The following is a 17,314-nucleotide window of genomic DNA, read 5'->3' as shown; positions in this document are numbered from 1 at the left end:
ATTTCCAGGAATTGTTTTGAGGAGTAAATGAAATGCTGTAAAAAAAAATGGACACGAAGTAAAGGTTCAGTTACAGTTAATAAAACAAATGGTCTCGCCCAGGCAAGGGTTATTGGGGCTCCTCTTAGATTCAACCATATTCATTCAGTCTCAGATCTACCCTTGCAGACAGGTCACCACTTCTCATAATATGCGGGCCCCACCCAGTCCTCTGATTCTTTTTCTCCCTCAGAGACTGTATGAAAGGCACAAGTGCCGTGCGGTGAACACACTCGTGTGTTTTCAACAAGCTTGCTCCATCCAGCTCCATATTCATCATCCCCAAATCACAATGAGGCTGCCTGGATTCCAGCAATTAGACCGCATCCGCCTGGGAGGCGGGGCGTTCCCGGGGGCGGGGACCGGGCGGGACTAGGACACAAGGCCCCGCCCCTCCGTGGCCACACCTCTCCGCGGCCCCGCCCCTTCCAAGCGGCTGCGCAGCCGCTGCAGGGAGGATATCGGAACCTAGCTGCCTGGGCTCCAGTTTCCGCCCGGGCATCTTCTTGCAGGCTCTGTCTCGTGCGCCCGGCGGCTTCCGGTCCACTGTGGGTCTCGCCCAGAGACATGGGGAAAGTGAGGGGGCTGCGAGCCCGCGTGCACCAGGCTGCCGTGAGGCTCTCGGCCGAGTCCGCGCCCGGCCTCGCGCCTCCGGTCCAGGAGGGGGCTCCTCCGCAGGCCTCGGCTGGCGGAGTCGGGAGAAAGGTAAACTGGGAGCCAGGAGGCGGCCCTCGGCGGTTGGGGTGGGGGTAGGGTCTGCGGGGGTCGGTTGGGGCGCCACACTGTGCAGCTTTGGGGGTCCCGTGCTGGCTTCGGCCCTGTGGTTCCCCAGGCCGGTCTCCTGCGACCCGGGGGACTGCCCTCGCGGTGTTTGCTGTGTGACCTCCGTCGGCGAGGTCTGGGGGCCCCCAGGCTCTTCCCACGTTGAGATGGCTGGTAGGGTTGACTTGCCCCAGCCTTGAGGTGTGCGAGAACCAGGCAGGCACCTCCCACTGAGACAGGCCAGTAAGCCAGGACAAGTGGAACAGGGGAACGGAGACAGCACTGTGCAGCCATCTAGAAAATCAAGGTGCCAAGCAGTTTCAGCTAGCTAGTAAATTCTGTCTTCTCTCAACCAGGACACTTATGAGTAAACTAGAAGCCCAGGGTATGAAATTCGTGCATGGGTAGGGACCCTAGCAGCTTTGGGCTGCCGGCTGGGACCTCCCTTCCTGCGGTTGGCCCAAGGCCCCGCCCTGGTCAACTTTCTTTCAACTCCCAGTCCAGGGGACAATTTGCTTATTAGGCTTTTACTATATAGATTAGGACTAGAGGCCCAAGTGCATGAAAATCATGCATGGTGGGGGTGGGGGGGGGTGGGGAGGGCATCCCTCAGCCTGGCCTGCACCCTCTTACAGTCCGGGAGCCCTCAGGGGATGGCCGGCTGTTGGCTGGGCCCGCTGGCCTAAGCTGGCAGTTGGACATCCTTAGTGCTGCCGGCTTCTGGCTGAGCCCGGCTTCTGGCTGAGCGGTGCTCCCACTGTGGGAGCACACTGACCACCAGTGGGCAGCTCCTGCATTGAGCATCTGCCCCCTGGTAGCCAATGTGCATCATAGCTACCAGTCATTCTGCCGTTAGGTCAATTTGCATATTAGCCTTTTATTATATAGGATAGGATGGTTTGCACTTCTCCCCAAGCAGAGGGTACATAGCTTAAATCACCCTACTCAGGGAGACAGGTAACAGAAATCCAGTTAGTGCCATTCATGCCAACCATACCTAAGGACAGATGAAGTTAAGAGAATGAGCCAAGGCTCATTTCCCCAGTTCTTCCTTTGTTTCATTGTCCCCAGCTTTAATAAACATCTTCTGAAATTCACCTGCACTCGTGTTGTGAAACTTTTCCTGCACGAAGAACCCGCACACTATAGGCTGGCCCTGGGCAGACCTGCTCAGGACCAGGCCACTTCCCGGTAACACCACCACAACATAAATGCCACACAAATATGGCAGAATTTTTTTTTAAGTCCCTACTGATCTAGGAATAGGAAGGAAATTTCCAAAGTTAATGAAAAAGTGAGGAAGGGACTGAAAAGAGACCCTTTGCCATGTAGCAGTCACCCCTCCCCTCCCACTCTGCCCTGAGCAGCCACTGATCTACTTTCTGTCTCCTGTGAACATTTCACATGGATGGAGTCATCGATGTGGTTTTTGTGTTTGGGTTCTTGGACTTCTCATGTTTTTCAACCTTCATTATACCTTGTGTATATGAGTGCGTCATTCTTTTGTGGCAGGATGACCCTCTATGGTATGGGTAGACTGCATTTTATCTATCAGTGGCTGACCCTTGGGCTGCTGTGGAAACATTTAGTGTGCAACCAAAGGGCTGGCAGGGGGAAAGCAACAAGACCAGGTGGACCAAGACTTTGAGACCAGCCATGTTTATTGAGCACTTTAAGTGCCAGCCACTTTATATCTTCCCCACGTCCCTAACCCTTGTTTTGAAGATGAAAAAGCTGAGTGTTTAAACTAACAAGGACACTCAGCTGCTGATGGAGGAGCTGATGTTTGAACCTAGGGTCTGGTACCAGTGTTCTGGATTTTATAAAAACTATTGATGTATAATTAACATGTCATAAAATTCACCCATTTAAAGTGGACTATTCACTGGGTATTTTTTGGTATATTCACAGAGTTGTTATTTTTACAAATTTCAGAACATTTTCATCACCCTAAAAAGCAATCCCTATTATCAATAATTGAGGCAACCATGTTTCTACTTTCTGTCTCAATGATTACCTGTTCTGCACATGTCATATAAATGGAATCCTATATAATCCTATATAATAAAAGGCTAATATGCAAATCAACAACTGCAGAATGACCAGTCACTATGATGTGCACTGACCACCAGCAGGCAGATGCTCAACGCAGGAGCTGTCCCCTGGTGGTCAGTGTGCTCCCACAGCCGGAGCGCTGCTCAGCCAGAAGCTGGGCTCACAGCTGGCGAGTGCAGTGGTGGTGGCAGGATCCTCTCCTGCCTCCACTGTAGGTGAGTGGTAAGGAGCGAGGGGTCCCAGACTGCGAGAACCCTGGACTGTGAGAGGGATGTCTGACTGCCAGCTTGGGCCCGATTCCTGGGGGTTTCGGGCTTAAGCCAGCAGGTGGTCATCCCCCAAGGGGTCCTGGACTGCGAGAGGGCGCAGGCCGGGCTGAGGGACCCTCCCCCAAGTGCATGAATTTCGCTCACTGGGCCTCTAGTGTACAATATGTGGCCTTTTATATCTGGGTCCTTTCACTTAGCATACTTTTGAGGTTCCTCATAGTATTATTTTTGTAGCATTCAGTTTTTTTTTTTTAAATGGCTGAAAAACATTCCATTGTATGGGTGTAGTGTACCATACCCACCACATTTTGTTTGTCCATTCATAAGTTGATGGATACTTAGGTTGTTTCTAAATGTTGGCTATTGGGAATAATGCTGTGAACATTCCTGTGCAGAGCTTCCAGTGGATTTATGGATTGGAATTGCTGGGTGGTATAGGATGCTGAGTTTTACTTTTAAAAGAATTGCTTGACTATTTCCCACAGTGACTGCACCGTTTTACATTCCCACCAGCAATACATGAGGGTTCCAATTCTTCCACATCCTCACCAACTCTTTTTTTTTAATATATTTTTTATTGATTAAGATATTACATATGTGTCCTTATCCCCACGTTACCCTCTTACCCCCCCCCCCCCCCCACACACACTCATTCCCTCACCCCCCTGTTGTCCGTGTCCATTGTTTAGGCCTATATGCTTGCATATAAGTCCTTTGGTTGATCTTTCCTCCTTACCCCCACCCTCCCCTACCTTCCCTCCAAGGCCCGACAGTCCAATCAGTGCCTCTCCATCTCTGGATCAGTCCTTGTTCATCAGTTTATGTTGTTCATTATATTCCACAAATGAGTGATATCATGTGGTATTTATCCGCTCTCCAGTTCCATCCATGCTGTGACAAATGGTAAGAGTTCCTTTTTCTTTTTCCTCTTCTTAAAGAATACCTTTCAGCATTTCATATAATGCTGGTTTGGTGGTGATGAACTCCTTTAGCGTTTTCTTATCTGTGAAGCTCTTTATCTGACCTTCTATTCTGAATGATAGCTTTGCTGGATAAAGTAATCTTGGTTGTAGGTTCTTGCTGTTCATCACTTTGAATATTTCTTGCCACTCTCTTCTGGCTTGCATGGTTTCTGTTGAGAAATCAGCTGACAGTCGTATGGGTACTCCCTTGTAGGTAACTGACTGTCTTTCTCTTGCTGCTTTTAAGATTCTCTCTTTATCTTTTGCTCTTGGCATTTTAATTATGATGTGTCTTGGTGTGGTCCTCTTTGGGTTCCTTTTGTTTGGGGTTCTCTGCGCTTCCTGGACTTGTAAGTCTATTTCTTTGACCAGGTAGGGGAAGTTTTCTGTCATTATTTCTTCAAATAGGTTTTCAATATCTTGCCCTCTCTCTTCTTCTGGTACCCCTATAATTCTGATGTTGGTACGTTTGAAGTTGTCCCAGAGGCTCCTTACACTATCTTCATATTTTTGGAATCTTTTTTCTTTTTTCTTTTTCGGTTGGGTCTTTTTTGTTTCTTCATATTTCAAATCTTTGACTTGATTCTTGGGATCCTCTTGTTTGCTGTTGGATCTCTATATTATTCTTTATTTCAGTCAGTGTATGCTTAATTTCTAGTTGGTCCTTTTTCATATCCTCGAGAGTCTCACTAGATTTATCGAGGGCCTCACTAAATTTATTGGCAGTTTCCATAAAATTCTTGAAAAACCTTATAAACGTGGCCTTGAACTCTATATCCAGTCGTTTGCTTTCCTCCATTTCTGTCATTTGTGACCTGTTTCTTTGTCTCCGCATTTTTTATGCTTCCCTGTGTTGGTAGAGTGGCTTTGTGTGCTAGGTGTCCTGTAGGGCCCAGTGGCTCAGCCTCCCCAGTTACCTGAGGTGGACACTCTTGGTGCACCCCCTTGTGGGCTTTGTGCACAGTCTTGTTGTAGTTATGCCTTGATTGTTGTAGGATCACTGGGAGGAATTGACCTCCAGGCCACTTGGCAGTGAGAATCAGCTGTGTCTGCAGTGGGAGAACTTCTGTGCTGAAGACCCCCTTCTGGGGCAAGACTTGCTTCAGTGGGGATTTGGTGCTCACTGAGTCTGCCCCCTGAGTGTGTCCCTTATGGATCTGAGGAGTTGTAATCTGGATGGTCCCCCTCTGACCACTGGGTCCACTGGCTCTTGGATCTAAGGAGGTGCTAATTTAGCCTCTGCCTGCAGTTACACAGCAGGAGCTACGAAGAGAACTGCAGATTCCCCTTCCTTTTTTGGAATTTGGAGGTACCCTGATGAGGCCCAGCTGTGAAGCAATGCAAGCTGCTGTGGGGCCTTGGGCCTTCTCTTGGAAGTTCTGGGTCTGTGGCCCTGCTGCAGTTTGTTAGGTAATTTTCAGGTTGCAAAGGGCCGGGGCATTCATATGCAAAAGCTTCTGCTGCAGTCTGGGTGGGGCGGGGTCTCAGGGAATCAAAGGGCGGAGCAAGCAGCTATGGCGGATTCCCAGCCCTGCCCTAAGGGGCCGCGCGTCTCAGTGTCCCGGTAATTGCTGCAAGCACCTCTGAGGGAAAGCCACCCTCAAGTTCCGAGTTCTGCCCGCTGCCAGACAGTCCAGTTTCTCCCCGTATGAGTCCTGGGTCCCCAGAGACTTCCCGGAACCGGAGTTCAGAGCAGTTGGGAGCTTGTGACTCCCTCTCGATTTAAAAAGACAGCCGCGTCCTCAGGTACCAGCCCCTTTCCATGCGTGCGAGCCTCCGTACCTCTGCACTTCACTTCCGCAGCTCCTCTGGTTCTCAGTGTGCTTTTCCTTCCTTCTAGTTGTAGAATTTCCACTCAGCCAGCTTTCCTGTAGTTCTGGATGCTGTTCGTTTTGTCTTTATGTTGTTTTTTTTGAAGTTGTTGTGGGAGGCAGCGATTTCCCGGTGTTTATCTATGCCGCCATCTTAGTTTCTCCCTCACCAACTCTTGTTATTGCCTTTTTTTACTATAGCCATCCTAGTGGGTGTGATGTGGTATTTCATTGATTTGCATTTGATGTTGAGTATCTTTTCATGCGCTTGTTGGTTATTTGTATATCTTTAGAGAAATGTGTGTTCATGTCCTTTGCCCATTTCAAAATTGTGTTTGTCTTTTTGTTGAGTTTTAACAGTTCTTTATATATTCTGGATGGCAAGCCCTTATCAGATGTTGGGGTCCAGCCCCAGCAGGTCCAGGGGTTCCCAAAGGTGTGGACGGAGTCGGCGAAGAAGGAATGACACGGAGACAGCGTTCAGTTGATCAGCAGCCTAGCCAGGTTCTCTAGTCAGGTTCTCCAGCCAGGTTCTCTAGCCAGGTTCTATATTTATTCTCCTGTTACATCTGTATTTATACCAGTTTATTTTAATCCTATCCATTCTATTCCAAAGGTTAGGGCGTTTGTTATCTCCATTCCAAGGTCACTACTCTATTGTTCTGTTAAGCTACAAGGAAGTAACTGAAGGAGATTATCCTAAGTAAAGATTATGTAGCTTAAGCGTGATTGTTCGTAAAGTGATTACCTACCTGGCACTTAGTTAAGGGGTTTTACTGATTTATTCCCTTCCTTAGTCCTGTTAATCCCTAACTCCAGGGAAAAATCCCCACCTGGGGAAACAACCTTTCTTGGAGACGTGACCTTGGTTGAAACATATAGCGCTAAGTAGAGGAGCAAACATATTAAGAACAGTATGCCATATACTCCAGGTCCCTTGAAACATATGCTGTGCAGATGTTTCTTCCCTGCAGTGACTGTGTCAAGCAGCAAGGATGGACCAGCTTCTGGCAATCAGATATGTATGGTTTGCAAATATTTTTTTGAATTTTGTGAGTTGTCTTTTTACTTTCTTGATACTGTCCTTGGAAGCACAAAGGTTTTAATTTTGATGAGGTCTAATTTATTTTGTTTTCTTTTGTTGCTTGTGCTTTTGGTGTTATGAAAAGTTGAGGAAATCGCAGGAGAGCTTGAGCAGTGTTTGGTCATGGAGAGACTCTTTGACAACGGTTATCCTTTGTAGGGCCCTCGATATATTTTAGTATTTACGTTTTAATTCCAGTAAAAGATAGAATCTGTACAGCTTCATTTCCTGTCACCCCTTGTCCTGCTATATTGTTATACAACTTGTATTTATACAGGGGTAGACAAAAGTAGGTTTACACTTGTGAATTCAGGGAACACAGTTATTCTTGTATTACTTATTTATTAATTGTTGTATTTATTTGTATTGTTTGTCTTCTTGATTTTATTTTGTATTCTTACGATGCCTAGCAATTTAACCTACGTGTGCCCACTCCTCTATATGTGACAGCCCAGCCTGAGGTTATGACTGTTCTTTTATAATTAGCTACGTGTTTACCTTTTCTAGACTCCCTGTTTTGTTTTTGTGGATTTGAACTGTTTGGTATCATTTGCTTTCAGCCTAAAAAACATCCTTAGTATTTCTTAGAAGGCAAGTCTGTGAACAACGCATTCTCTCAGCTTTGATTTATTTGGGACTGTATTTGTTTTACTTTCATTCTGGAAAGATAGTTTGAACGCTTTGCCTATGCTATACCACTGCCTCCTGAGCTCTATTGTTCCTGATGAGGAGTCGGCTGTTAATCATATAGGGGTGCACTCCATTGTGATGAATCATCTTCTTCTGTTTTTGTTTGTTTGTTTGTTTGTTTTTTACTGCTTTCAAGGTTAGTATTTTGACTGTAATGTGCTTTGACGTAGATCTCTTTGTGTTTATTCTGTCTGGAGTTCGTTATCCATTTGGAGTTTATTGAGCTTCTTGGATGTGTAGGTTAGTGTTTTTCATCAAATTTGGCAAGTTTTCCACCATTGTTTCTATGAATATTTTATCTCCCTCTCTGTCTCTTCATCTGGTACTTCCATTACTTATGTTGGCATGCTTAAAGGTACTCTAAGAAGCCATTCATTTTTCCACATTGCCCTTAAATATAAAAGTTATCTTACTGGCAAAAATCGTTTAATTTGGGAACAGCAAAGAATTGCAATTTGGGAAAGCTAGCTACAGCAAAAACTGCAGGCAAGTCTAACAAAGGGAAAGAGTTATTTTATGGAGAAAAAGGAGAAAGCTAGAAGGGTTGTTTTGAACGAAAGGCCATGAGAGAAAAGGGGGAGTTCAGGGAGGTGACGTGTCTCATGGGCTGAGATGCTGGGGAGGTCAGTTTAAGTTGATAATTTTGATGTTATAAATATCCAAATGACCCTTGGCAGAAAAAAGGTTCCCCACCCCTGTTGTAGGAGATGCCGTGTTCAGCGTGTACAGCGTTTCTTGTTGGGCCTGTAATTGATGATTCCTTTCTGCGAGGATTCTTCTGTTGGAGCCTATAATTGACTATTTTCCTGTAATTGATGTCAGGTGGGTACTGGCTGGATCTCCCCTCCTGGCCTGGTCACTCCATTTCAGTCAGGTTTGCCTTTGTTTTCACTTCTGCAAGCCTATTCTATAAATTTATTTCTATTGATTTTTCTGTCATGCTCTGTTCTTTTCCTCTCTTTTCTTCAGATGGCATCCTCCCTATCAATCTTTCTTTAAATTTGCTGATCCTTTCCTCTGCCAGCTCAAATCTAGTTTTGAATCTCTTGAGTGAAATTATTCATTTTGATCACTACTTTTTGACTCCAGGATTTTATTTTATGTTTTAATAGTTTCTCTCTCTTCCTGATCGTCTCTGTTTGATGAGATGTCATTGTACTCTCCTGTAGTTCTGTAGGCACAGTCTCTTTCAGTTCTGTGGCCTTATTTGCAATGGTTGCTTTGAAGTCTTAAGTCCAACATGTGGCCCCTCACTGCAGCTGCCACTACCTGGATCACACTTTTCTCTGCATGTATCAGACTTTGTTGTGGAAAACAGGATGTTTGGGAAGTGCATTGTGCACCCCAGAGGGTTGATGTTTGCATTGGCCTAGCTCTGAACTAATTATGTGTAGTCTATTCTACTCTCCCTCTGGTGTGCAGCCTCAAATCTCTCTTTCTCTGTCTCTCTCTCTCTCTGTCTCTCTCTCTCTGTCTCTCTGTCTCTCTGTCTCTCTCTCTCTCTCTACACACACACACACACACACACACACACACACACACACACACACACACACTAGAGGCCCGGTGCACGACATTCATGCACTGGGGGTATGGGAGTCCCTCAGCCCGACCTGCACTCTCTCCAATCTGGGAGCCCTCTCCAATGCGGGAGTTTCTGTCTGTCTTTGCAATCATATGAGCGAATTTTCTGAGACCCCAACTCAGTTTGGTTTGTTTTTCACAGAATAATAGAGGCTTTTTTTTTTCTTTGCTTCATTGGTGGAGATTTCCTGGAAGTTTTAGGGTATCTTCCCTTTAATTTTTCCTTATGTCTCTCACCTTTGTTTTCCCTCCATCCCCCACCTCAACAGTAACTTGCTCCAGGCTCGCTTTGCTCTAGTGCAGTGGTTCTCAACCTTCCTGATGCCGCGACCCTTAAATACAGTTCCTCATGTTGTGGTGACCCCCAACCATAAAATTATTTTCGTTGCTACTTCATAACTGTAATTTTGCTACTGTTATGAATCGTAATATAAATATCTGATATGCAGGATGTATTTTCATTGTTACAAATTGAACATAATTAAAGCATAGTGATTAATCACAAAAACAATATGTAATTATATACGTGTTTTCTGATGGTCTTAGGTGTACTGGGCTGCATATCTGGCACTTCGGCCAGACGGGGCGCGCTGTGCTGTCTGTTCCTGGAACACATAGATAGGAAGGTACTGACATCAGGTCAGGCCTTGAGATATGGTCTCATGGTCCCTCCTCAATATGCTGTGCTCTCTGTTCCAGGAAAACATAGATAGGAAGGTGATAATGCTATACTGTGTTGGGAACTAATTGCGTAAACAAGGCTTTGTAACTTTATGGGTTTTGCAGATAAAACACTGTAACTTTTGCAGTCTGTACTGCAGTTCAGCCTTTGCTTCGGCAGAGTGCTGTGACTGTGGTCAGCTGGCCAGCTTAATAAAGGCTCTTAAATTTAAATTCGGAGTCGGTGGTCTATCTCGCTGAGCCAACCCATAACATTAGGTGACCCCTGTGAAAGGGTCATTCGACCCCCAAAGGGGTCGTGACCCACAGATTGGCGACCCACAGGTTGAGAATCGCTGCTCTAGTGTCTAGGACAGTGATGGCGAACCTTTTGAGCTCGGCGTGTCAGCATTTTGAAAAAACCTAACTTAACTCTGGTGCCGTGTCACATATAGAAATGTTTTGATATTTGTAACCATAGTAAAACAAAGACCTATATTTTTGATATTTATTTTATATATTTAAATGCCATTTAACAAAGAAAAATCAACCAAAAAAATGAGTTCACGTGTCACTTCTGACACACATGTCATAGGTTCGCCATCACTGGTTTAGGAGATCCGTCTGCCACCAGAACTACGATTTCCAGCATTCTACTTCCGGTCCTGGGGCTGCCACCAGAACTACTATTCCCAGAATTCCTGGTGCTCCCCGTGCTCTTGGTTTTCCCTTCCTGCTCGGTCTCCATCTCATGGCCTCCCACTCTGCCAAGTCCTCCAAGCTGCTGGCTCTCCCACTCTGCTCTCCACCCAGCGCCTGTGTATGCAAATTAACCCACCGTCTTTGTTGGGTTAATTTGCGTACTCACTCCTGATTGGCTGGTGACTGGAGGGATGGTCAATTTACATGTTTCTCTTTTATTATATAGGATGGATATATATATTGTGTGAAAGCCCTTTTGGTCCCATTAGGTTTTGGCCCATCTCCACTGGATGTGCATGGGGCCTGTAGGCTGCTATTACCTTTGGGAGTTTACATTTTTGACACCTTCAGTCAGGAACTAGCAGCTTTGAATTTCCCTCTGATCGGTCCTGAACCATCATGGCCTAGAGCCCCTTGGCCTGCAGACTGCCATGGGTGCACTCCTGGGGGTGCTCCTGGTCTAGAGCAGGTGACGTTCAGCCAGTGCTAGCTCAGAGCTGTGCCTAAGCCCTTGCGCCCAGGGCCTTCCGCCCTGCATTGGGTTTGCTTGGGGAATGCCATCCATCGTGCCCATCCAGAGGTGGTTGTGATGGGGAAGGGCTCGCAGTAGATTGCTGCTGAGGGGGTGCAACCTGGACTTCAGGGTTGACTCTGATCACAGGAGGGCTCTTGGCTGTCTTTGTGGTGTTCTCTCTGTTACACTCTGCTTGCTCTGACGTGTAGCTGGTTGCTGCCAGTATTGTGGCACCATGAGCTGCACAGCCTGCACAGATCCCTTGTGTCCCACTGCTAGGGCACAACCAGAGCCCTGCACGGTGCTCTGAGTTGAATACATGAGCTGTGAGTCCATGATTCTTCTAAATTCTCCTATCCAGCTGCGCCAGGGCTGGTTCTTCTCAAACCCTGCCCACTGTACTAACTGTTGGGAACTTAGTCCAAGTTCCTGCTTTATCCTCTGCTCACTAGTCACAGGTGTTGGGTCTGAGCCCCTCTGCCTGGGGCTGGACCTCCTAGAATGCTGGGTCGTAGATGGAGAAACCATGAGAGGTTGTGAGTATATAAGAATGAGTCTTTATTGCTGAAGCCAGTGGCCATCTACCCACTAGACAAGAACAGTCCTCACGGCCCTACCCGGTTTGGCTCAGTGGATAGAGCGTCGGCCTGCGGACTGAAGGGTCCTGGGTTCGATTCTGGTCAAGGGCATGTACCTTGGTTGTGGGCACATCCCCAGTGGGGGGTGTGCAGGAGGCGGCTGATCGATGTTTCTCTCTCATCGATATTTCTAACTCTCTATCCCTCTCCCTTCCTCTCTGTAAAAAATCAATAAAATATTAATAAAAATAATAATAATAAAAAAAGAACAGTCTTCACTGCAAAGTCCATACAGGCATGCAGCCGGACACTGGCTGGTGAACATATATCTTTCCCATAAAGCAGCATCAGTCTCTGTACCCACAGCTATTATCTGAGCAGCCGCACGCTGCCTCCTAGACTCACTGCCTAACATCATAGCGGTACCTGAGCTCTCTGGCTCAGCAGCTTCTCCTGTCTCTTCTGCCCAGCTGCTCTCTCTAGCAGACTTCTTCACACACTCCATCCTAGCTGCAATCAATCCATACTCCAGCAGACTTCTTCTCACTCCCGCCTCAGCCGACTAGACTGGTCAGTAACCTACTTTTATACCATTTAGACAAAGAAGGCTTCATGCCAGTTGTTACATCAATCATATTGGCTACTGAAGGGCACAGTGTACCATGTGTCCTTACACCCATCATGGTATCTTGGTCTGATTAGGATTCCCAGGCTCAGAGTCCTTGAACATTCCTTTTAGGCTCATGCCCAGAGCGGCCTTTGGTCATTCTGGTGTACGGATAACAAGGCCTCTGTGCTCCCACTGGCCTTCACTATCTGGGCACCTGGCATGGTTCTCACACCCACAACACCCTTAGGCACGGGCTTCTCATTCTGTCCTGATAGAGTCAGTCCCCTCCTTGGAGCCTGACCCTCGCCTCGGTAGGACCTCTGTGCCCACACTAGAGAAGGGGGCAGGGACAGTGCAGCTTCTCCCTGGTGACAGCCCCTCGGAGAGTGCAGTTGGAGGGTGGCCCCTAATCTCCCTGGCTTGTAAGTAGCTCCACCCTGCAGAGCTGGGTCAGGACCCAGTATTCTATGAGACTGACGCGCTGCCTGCTGCGCTAAGAGGGCGCCAGGACCCAGTATTCTAGATCAAGCATGTCAAACTTGTGGCCCACAGGCCGCATGTGGCCCACAACGAATATTTTTGCGGCCCAGCCAATATAATGAATGGTATGTAAGAAACGTTTTATTTTATTTTTTTAAGTATCTTTTCTATTTACTTTTTGTTATTTTTTTTTATTTTATTAAATCTTTATTGTTCAGATTATTACATTTGTTCCTCTTTTTTTCCCCCCATAGCTCCCTCCACCCAGTTCCCACCCCACCCGCTGCCCTTACCCCCCCACTGTCCTCATCCATAGGTGCACAATTTTTGTCCAGTCTCTTCCCGCATCTCCCACACCCCTTTCCCCCCCAAGAATAGTGAGTCCATTCCCTTTCTATGTCCCTGATTCTATTATAATCACCAGTTCATTCTGTTCATCAGATTATTTATTCACTTGATTCTTAGATTCACTTGTTGATAGATGCATATTTGTTGTTCATAATTAGTATCTTTACCTTTTTCTTCTTCTTCCTCTTCTTAAAGGATACCTTTCAGCATTTCATATAATCCTGGTTTGGTGGTGATGAACTCCTTTAGCTTTTCCTTATCTGTGAAGCTCTTTATCTGACCTTCAATTCTGAATCATAGCTTTGCTGGATAAAGTAATCTTGGTTGTAGGTTCTTGGCATTCATCACTTTGAATATTTCTTGCCACTCCCTTCTGGCCTGCAAAGTTTCTGTTGAGAAATCAGCTGACAGTCGTATGGGTATTCCCTTGTAGGTAACTGAGTTTCTTTCTCTTGCTGCTTTTAAGATTCTCTCTTTGTCTTTTGCTCTTGGCATTTTAATTATGATGTGTCTTGGTGTGGTCCTCTTTGGATCCCTTTTGTTTGGGGTTCTCTGCGCTTCCTGGACTTGTAAGTCTATTTCTTTGACCAGGTAGGGGAAGTTTTCTGTCATTATTTCTTCAAATAGGTTTTCAATATCTTGCTCTCTCTCATCTTCTGGCACCCCTATAATTCTGATGTTGGTACGCTTGAAGCTGTCCCAGAGGCTCCTTACACTATCTTCGTATTTTTGGATTCTTTTTTCATTTTGCTTTTCTGGTTGGGTGTTTTTTGCTTCTTCGCATTTCAAATCTTTGTCTTGATTCTTGCGCTCCTCTGGTCTGCTGTTGGGAGTCTGTATAATATTCGTTATTTCAGTCCGTGTATGCTTAATTTCTAGTTGGTTCTTTATCATAACATTGAGGGTCTCATTAGATTTCTTGAGGATCTCAGTAACTTTATCGGCGGCTTCTAGACAGTTCTTGAGAGACCTTAAAAGTGTGGTTCTGAACTCAATATCCTCCATTGACAGTTTTGTCCTGTTTCTTTGTCTCCGCATTTTTTATGCTTTCTTGGTGCACCCCCTAGTGGTCTTTGTGCGCAGTCTTGTTGTAGTTAAGCCTTGATTGTTGTAGTTAATACTAGGGGGATTTGACCTCCAGGCCAACTTGCTGTGAGAATCAGCTGTTTCTGCAGTGGGAGAACTTCTGTCCTCTAGGGAGGTGCTAATCTAGCCTTTGCCTGAGGCTATCCGGCAAATGCCTCTGTGCAGGGCTTGGGCGGGGCGGGTCGCACAGGACCAACAGGGTGGGCCGGAGAGAGCAGTTATGGCGGCTCTCAGTCCCGTCCCCAGAGGCTCTGCCTCTCAGAGTCCCAGCAACCGCTGCAAACCTCGGAGAGAAAGCTGCCCTCACGTTCCGACCGATGCCAGACAGTCCCGCTTCTCCCGTTTGAGTCTGGGTCCCTAGAGACTCGCCCAGAACTGGAGCTCAGAATCTGAGACTCCCTCCCGATTGAAAACGACAACCGCGCCCTCAGCTACCAGCCCGCTCCGCACGCACCTCCGCACCTTTGTATTTTCCGCACTGCGCCTCCTCTGAGTCTCGTATGCTGTTCTCTTTCCTTCTAGTTGAAGAATTTCCCCTCAGCCAGTCTTCCTGTGGTTCTGGGCGATGTCCGTTCCGTCTTTTAGTTGTATTTTTGAAGTGGTTGTTTGAGGCAGCTAACTCCGGTGTTTACCTATGCTGCCATCTTGGTTTCCAATCTCTATTTCTAAGAAACATTTTAATAAAAATTTCATAACTTAATTTTTATAATATCCTGTTATACATAATTATTAATAACGAATTACAACGTTCGCTAATGACTGATTACTATAAGCGTGTTGCATTCATTACACGCCTTACGTGCAGGCGCACCATTTCTCTCCACTAATACTAGCAGTGAATATTTTAGCAGCCAATGGGCACGTCGTTAGTCTTGAACTGATTTGTTTGGTGTGCGCAACAGGAAATAATTTTGCTTTCGGAGAACAAGAAAAATAGGTTTATTTGCATTACCCTTATTAATTTGTGCAGTTATATAGTGTCTGGTAAGTTAATGTTCAAGGAAAAAATATTAATTTTTATTAAAATGTTCTATTTTATGTTAATGATTACTCGTTTATTTCAGCCCTTTGTATTCAGCATGTCTCTATCGAAATAAATCTTTTATGAAAATTGAGGCTTTTGTTTTTTTTGCGGCCCACATAAACTTAAGCCTTGTTTATTTGGCCCGTGTTAGCCTTTGAGTTTGACATGCTTGTTCTAGACCTTCCCTGCTCTGCCAAGGGTGGAGTGTCTACCCAACAAGAGGGGTTGGGGGGCAGGGGAAGGAAGTCCTGGTTTTCTGCCCTCACCTTCTTGGAAGGTGGGGTGGGGTGGGGTGGAGGGAACTTGCTGGCAGCCTACCTCCCCTCCCCTCTCCCCTGACCCTGGTGAAACCATAGTCATGGGCTGGGAGCTGGGGGAAGGGATAAAGCTTCTTTGGTAGTTTCTGATATGCTGTAAATTCTTTCTGTTCTTAATGAGACTTAAACTTTTCTCCAGTTAAATGGTTTTTGGGGAGATGGTCTGCCACACCCTCACCCTGCCCTGTGTTGACCAGGTCAGCTGGGATTCCCTCAGCAGATAAAATCCTGCCAGACTCAGACTGCAGCTGACATCATAAGGAAACAACCCACCAGAAGCGAGAGTCAGCAGACAGTGCAAGCATCAAAACCAGACTGCTGTGAAGTCAGAAAACGGAATTGTTAGAGACTACAAGATAGGTGTGCCTGAAATATGAAAGACATGAAGGAACCAAATAGGAGAAAAGAGAATAAGACTCGCAATAAAAGCAGTACATAGACCTTGTATTAATAAGGGGGGCAGGGGAAGGAAGTCCTGGTTTTCTGCCCTCACCTTCTTGGAAGATGGGATGGGGAGGGGGGCAGGGGGGTATGATCATTGAACTTTAACATGGAATAGACAAACAATTCTGATTTCTAGTCACATAATGACATGGTTATTTGTGGAAAACAGTCAATGTGTCATCAGTACCTTTTATATTAAGCTCCAAAATGTGAAGTTATGAGAGATAAATTACCACTGCAGAAAATGTCCAAGTGAGAGTAGAGAGAAGTTGAGCGTCAGTGTGTACAGATTTATGTGTGTGACCTGGGCTCCCCTTTGCTGGGAGGTGTCAGCGGATATGGCCTTCCTCACCCGCCCTGCGTCCCCCACGCTCCAGCACTGTTCCCTCGCTTTCTCTGAGCTCTCTTGTTTCCTGCTCCTGAGAAGTCCCGAAGAGCCAGCCAGAGCTGCTTTGTCAGGTCCTATGTGGGCGCACTCAGCCCGACACCTTCTTGGCACTTAGACAAGTTCTGCATCATCCCCATTCTGTCCTTTGGTGTGTGACTCCCGGGAGTGGATGCTGAGGTCCCTCCCGAGGCCCCTGTCCTGGAGATTGGCCCTGGAATGAGCCAGATGGGCATGGGGAGTGGGTGCTGGGTGAGCACGGTGTGATGAGCAGAGTGACGTGGAGGGTTTTAAAACTTTGATGTAGGGCCGAAACCGGTTTGGCTCAGTGGATAGAGCGTCGGCCTGCGGACTGAAGGGTCCCGGGTTTGATTCCAGTCAAGGGCATGTACCTTGGTTGCGGGCATATCCCTAGTGGGAGATGTGCAGGAGGCAGCTGATCGATGTTTCTCTCTCATTGATATTTCTAGCTCTCTATCTCTCTCCCTTCCTCTCTGTAAAAAATCAATAAAATATAAAAAAAACACACACACAAAAAACTTTGATGTAGGGATGAATGCAGGTCAGAAACAGACCTAGGAGAGACAGTGTGAGGTGCAGGAAGGGATGTGACACAGGAGAGGGCTGTACAAGTAAGAAGGTGTGAGGTTTGGAAGGAGATCCTGAATCTGGTCCAAGATGGTTCTTAAACCAGGAGCACGGCCCACCTGGTGATGTGAGGCGGGCAGGGAGGTGCTGCCGTAGTGCTCTGGAGTCTGAGCTCCTGGGGGTCCTGGGGCCTCCTCCCTGTGGAGCGAGGCTGGTTTCTCCAGGTCCTCCTCCGTGGTAGCCAGTCTTGTGCATCTGGAGGCTCTCACCCAGGGGTCTCCCTGCCGTGTGACGGGCCTTGCATTTCACCACAAAGCCATGG

At 46.7% G+C, this 17,314-nt stretch overlaps 1 protein-coding gene across 3 annotated transcripts in view; it reads left to right on the top strand.

Annotated features, from left to right (window-relative positions):
• Positions 1–504: 504 nt before the first annotated feature.
• The window catches only part of FAM207A (family with sequence similarity 207 member A), a 38,700-nt gene continuing 21,890 nt past the window's right edge, over positions 505–17,314 (top strand). The window contains exon 1 of one of the 3 annotated variants that reach the window (XM_036351291.1): positions 505–744. In XM_036351291.1, coding sequence (XP_036207184.1) covers positions 607–744 — 138 coding nt within the window. In that variant the 5' untranslated portion in view covers positions 505–606. Of the gene's footprint in view, positions 745–15,782; positions 15,936–17,314 lie in introns of those variants that run through there. The other 2 variants (XM_036351290.1, XM_036351292.1) reach the window with 2 other exon arrangements.

The sequence above is a fragment of the Myotis myotis genome, unplaced genomic scaffold (genome assembly GCF_014108235.1).
Source record: "Myotis myotis isolate mMyoMyo1 unplaced genomic scaffold, mMyoMyo1.p scaffold_m19_p_2, whole genome shotgun sequence".
Lineage (NCBI taxonomy): Eukaryota > Metazoa > Chordata > Mammalia > Chiroptera > Vespertilionidae > Myotis > Myotis myotis.
The sequence above is the reverse complement of the archived record's forward strand: the minus strand, read 5'-3'. Positions and strand labels throughout refer to the sequence as shown.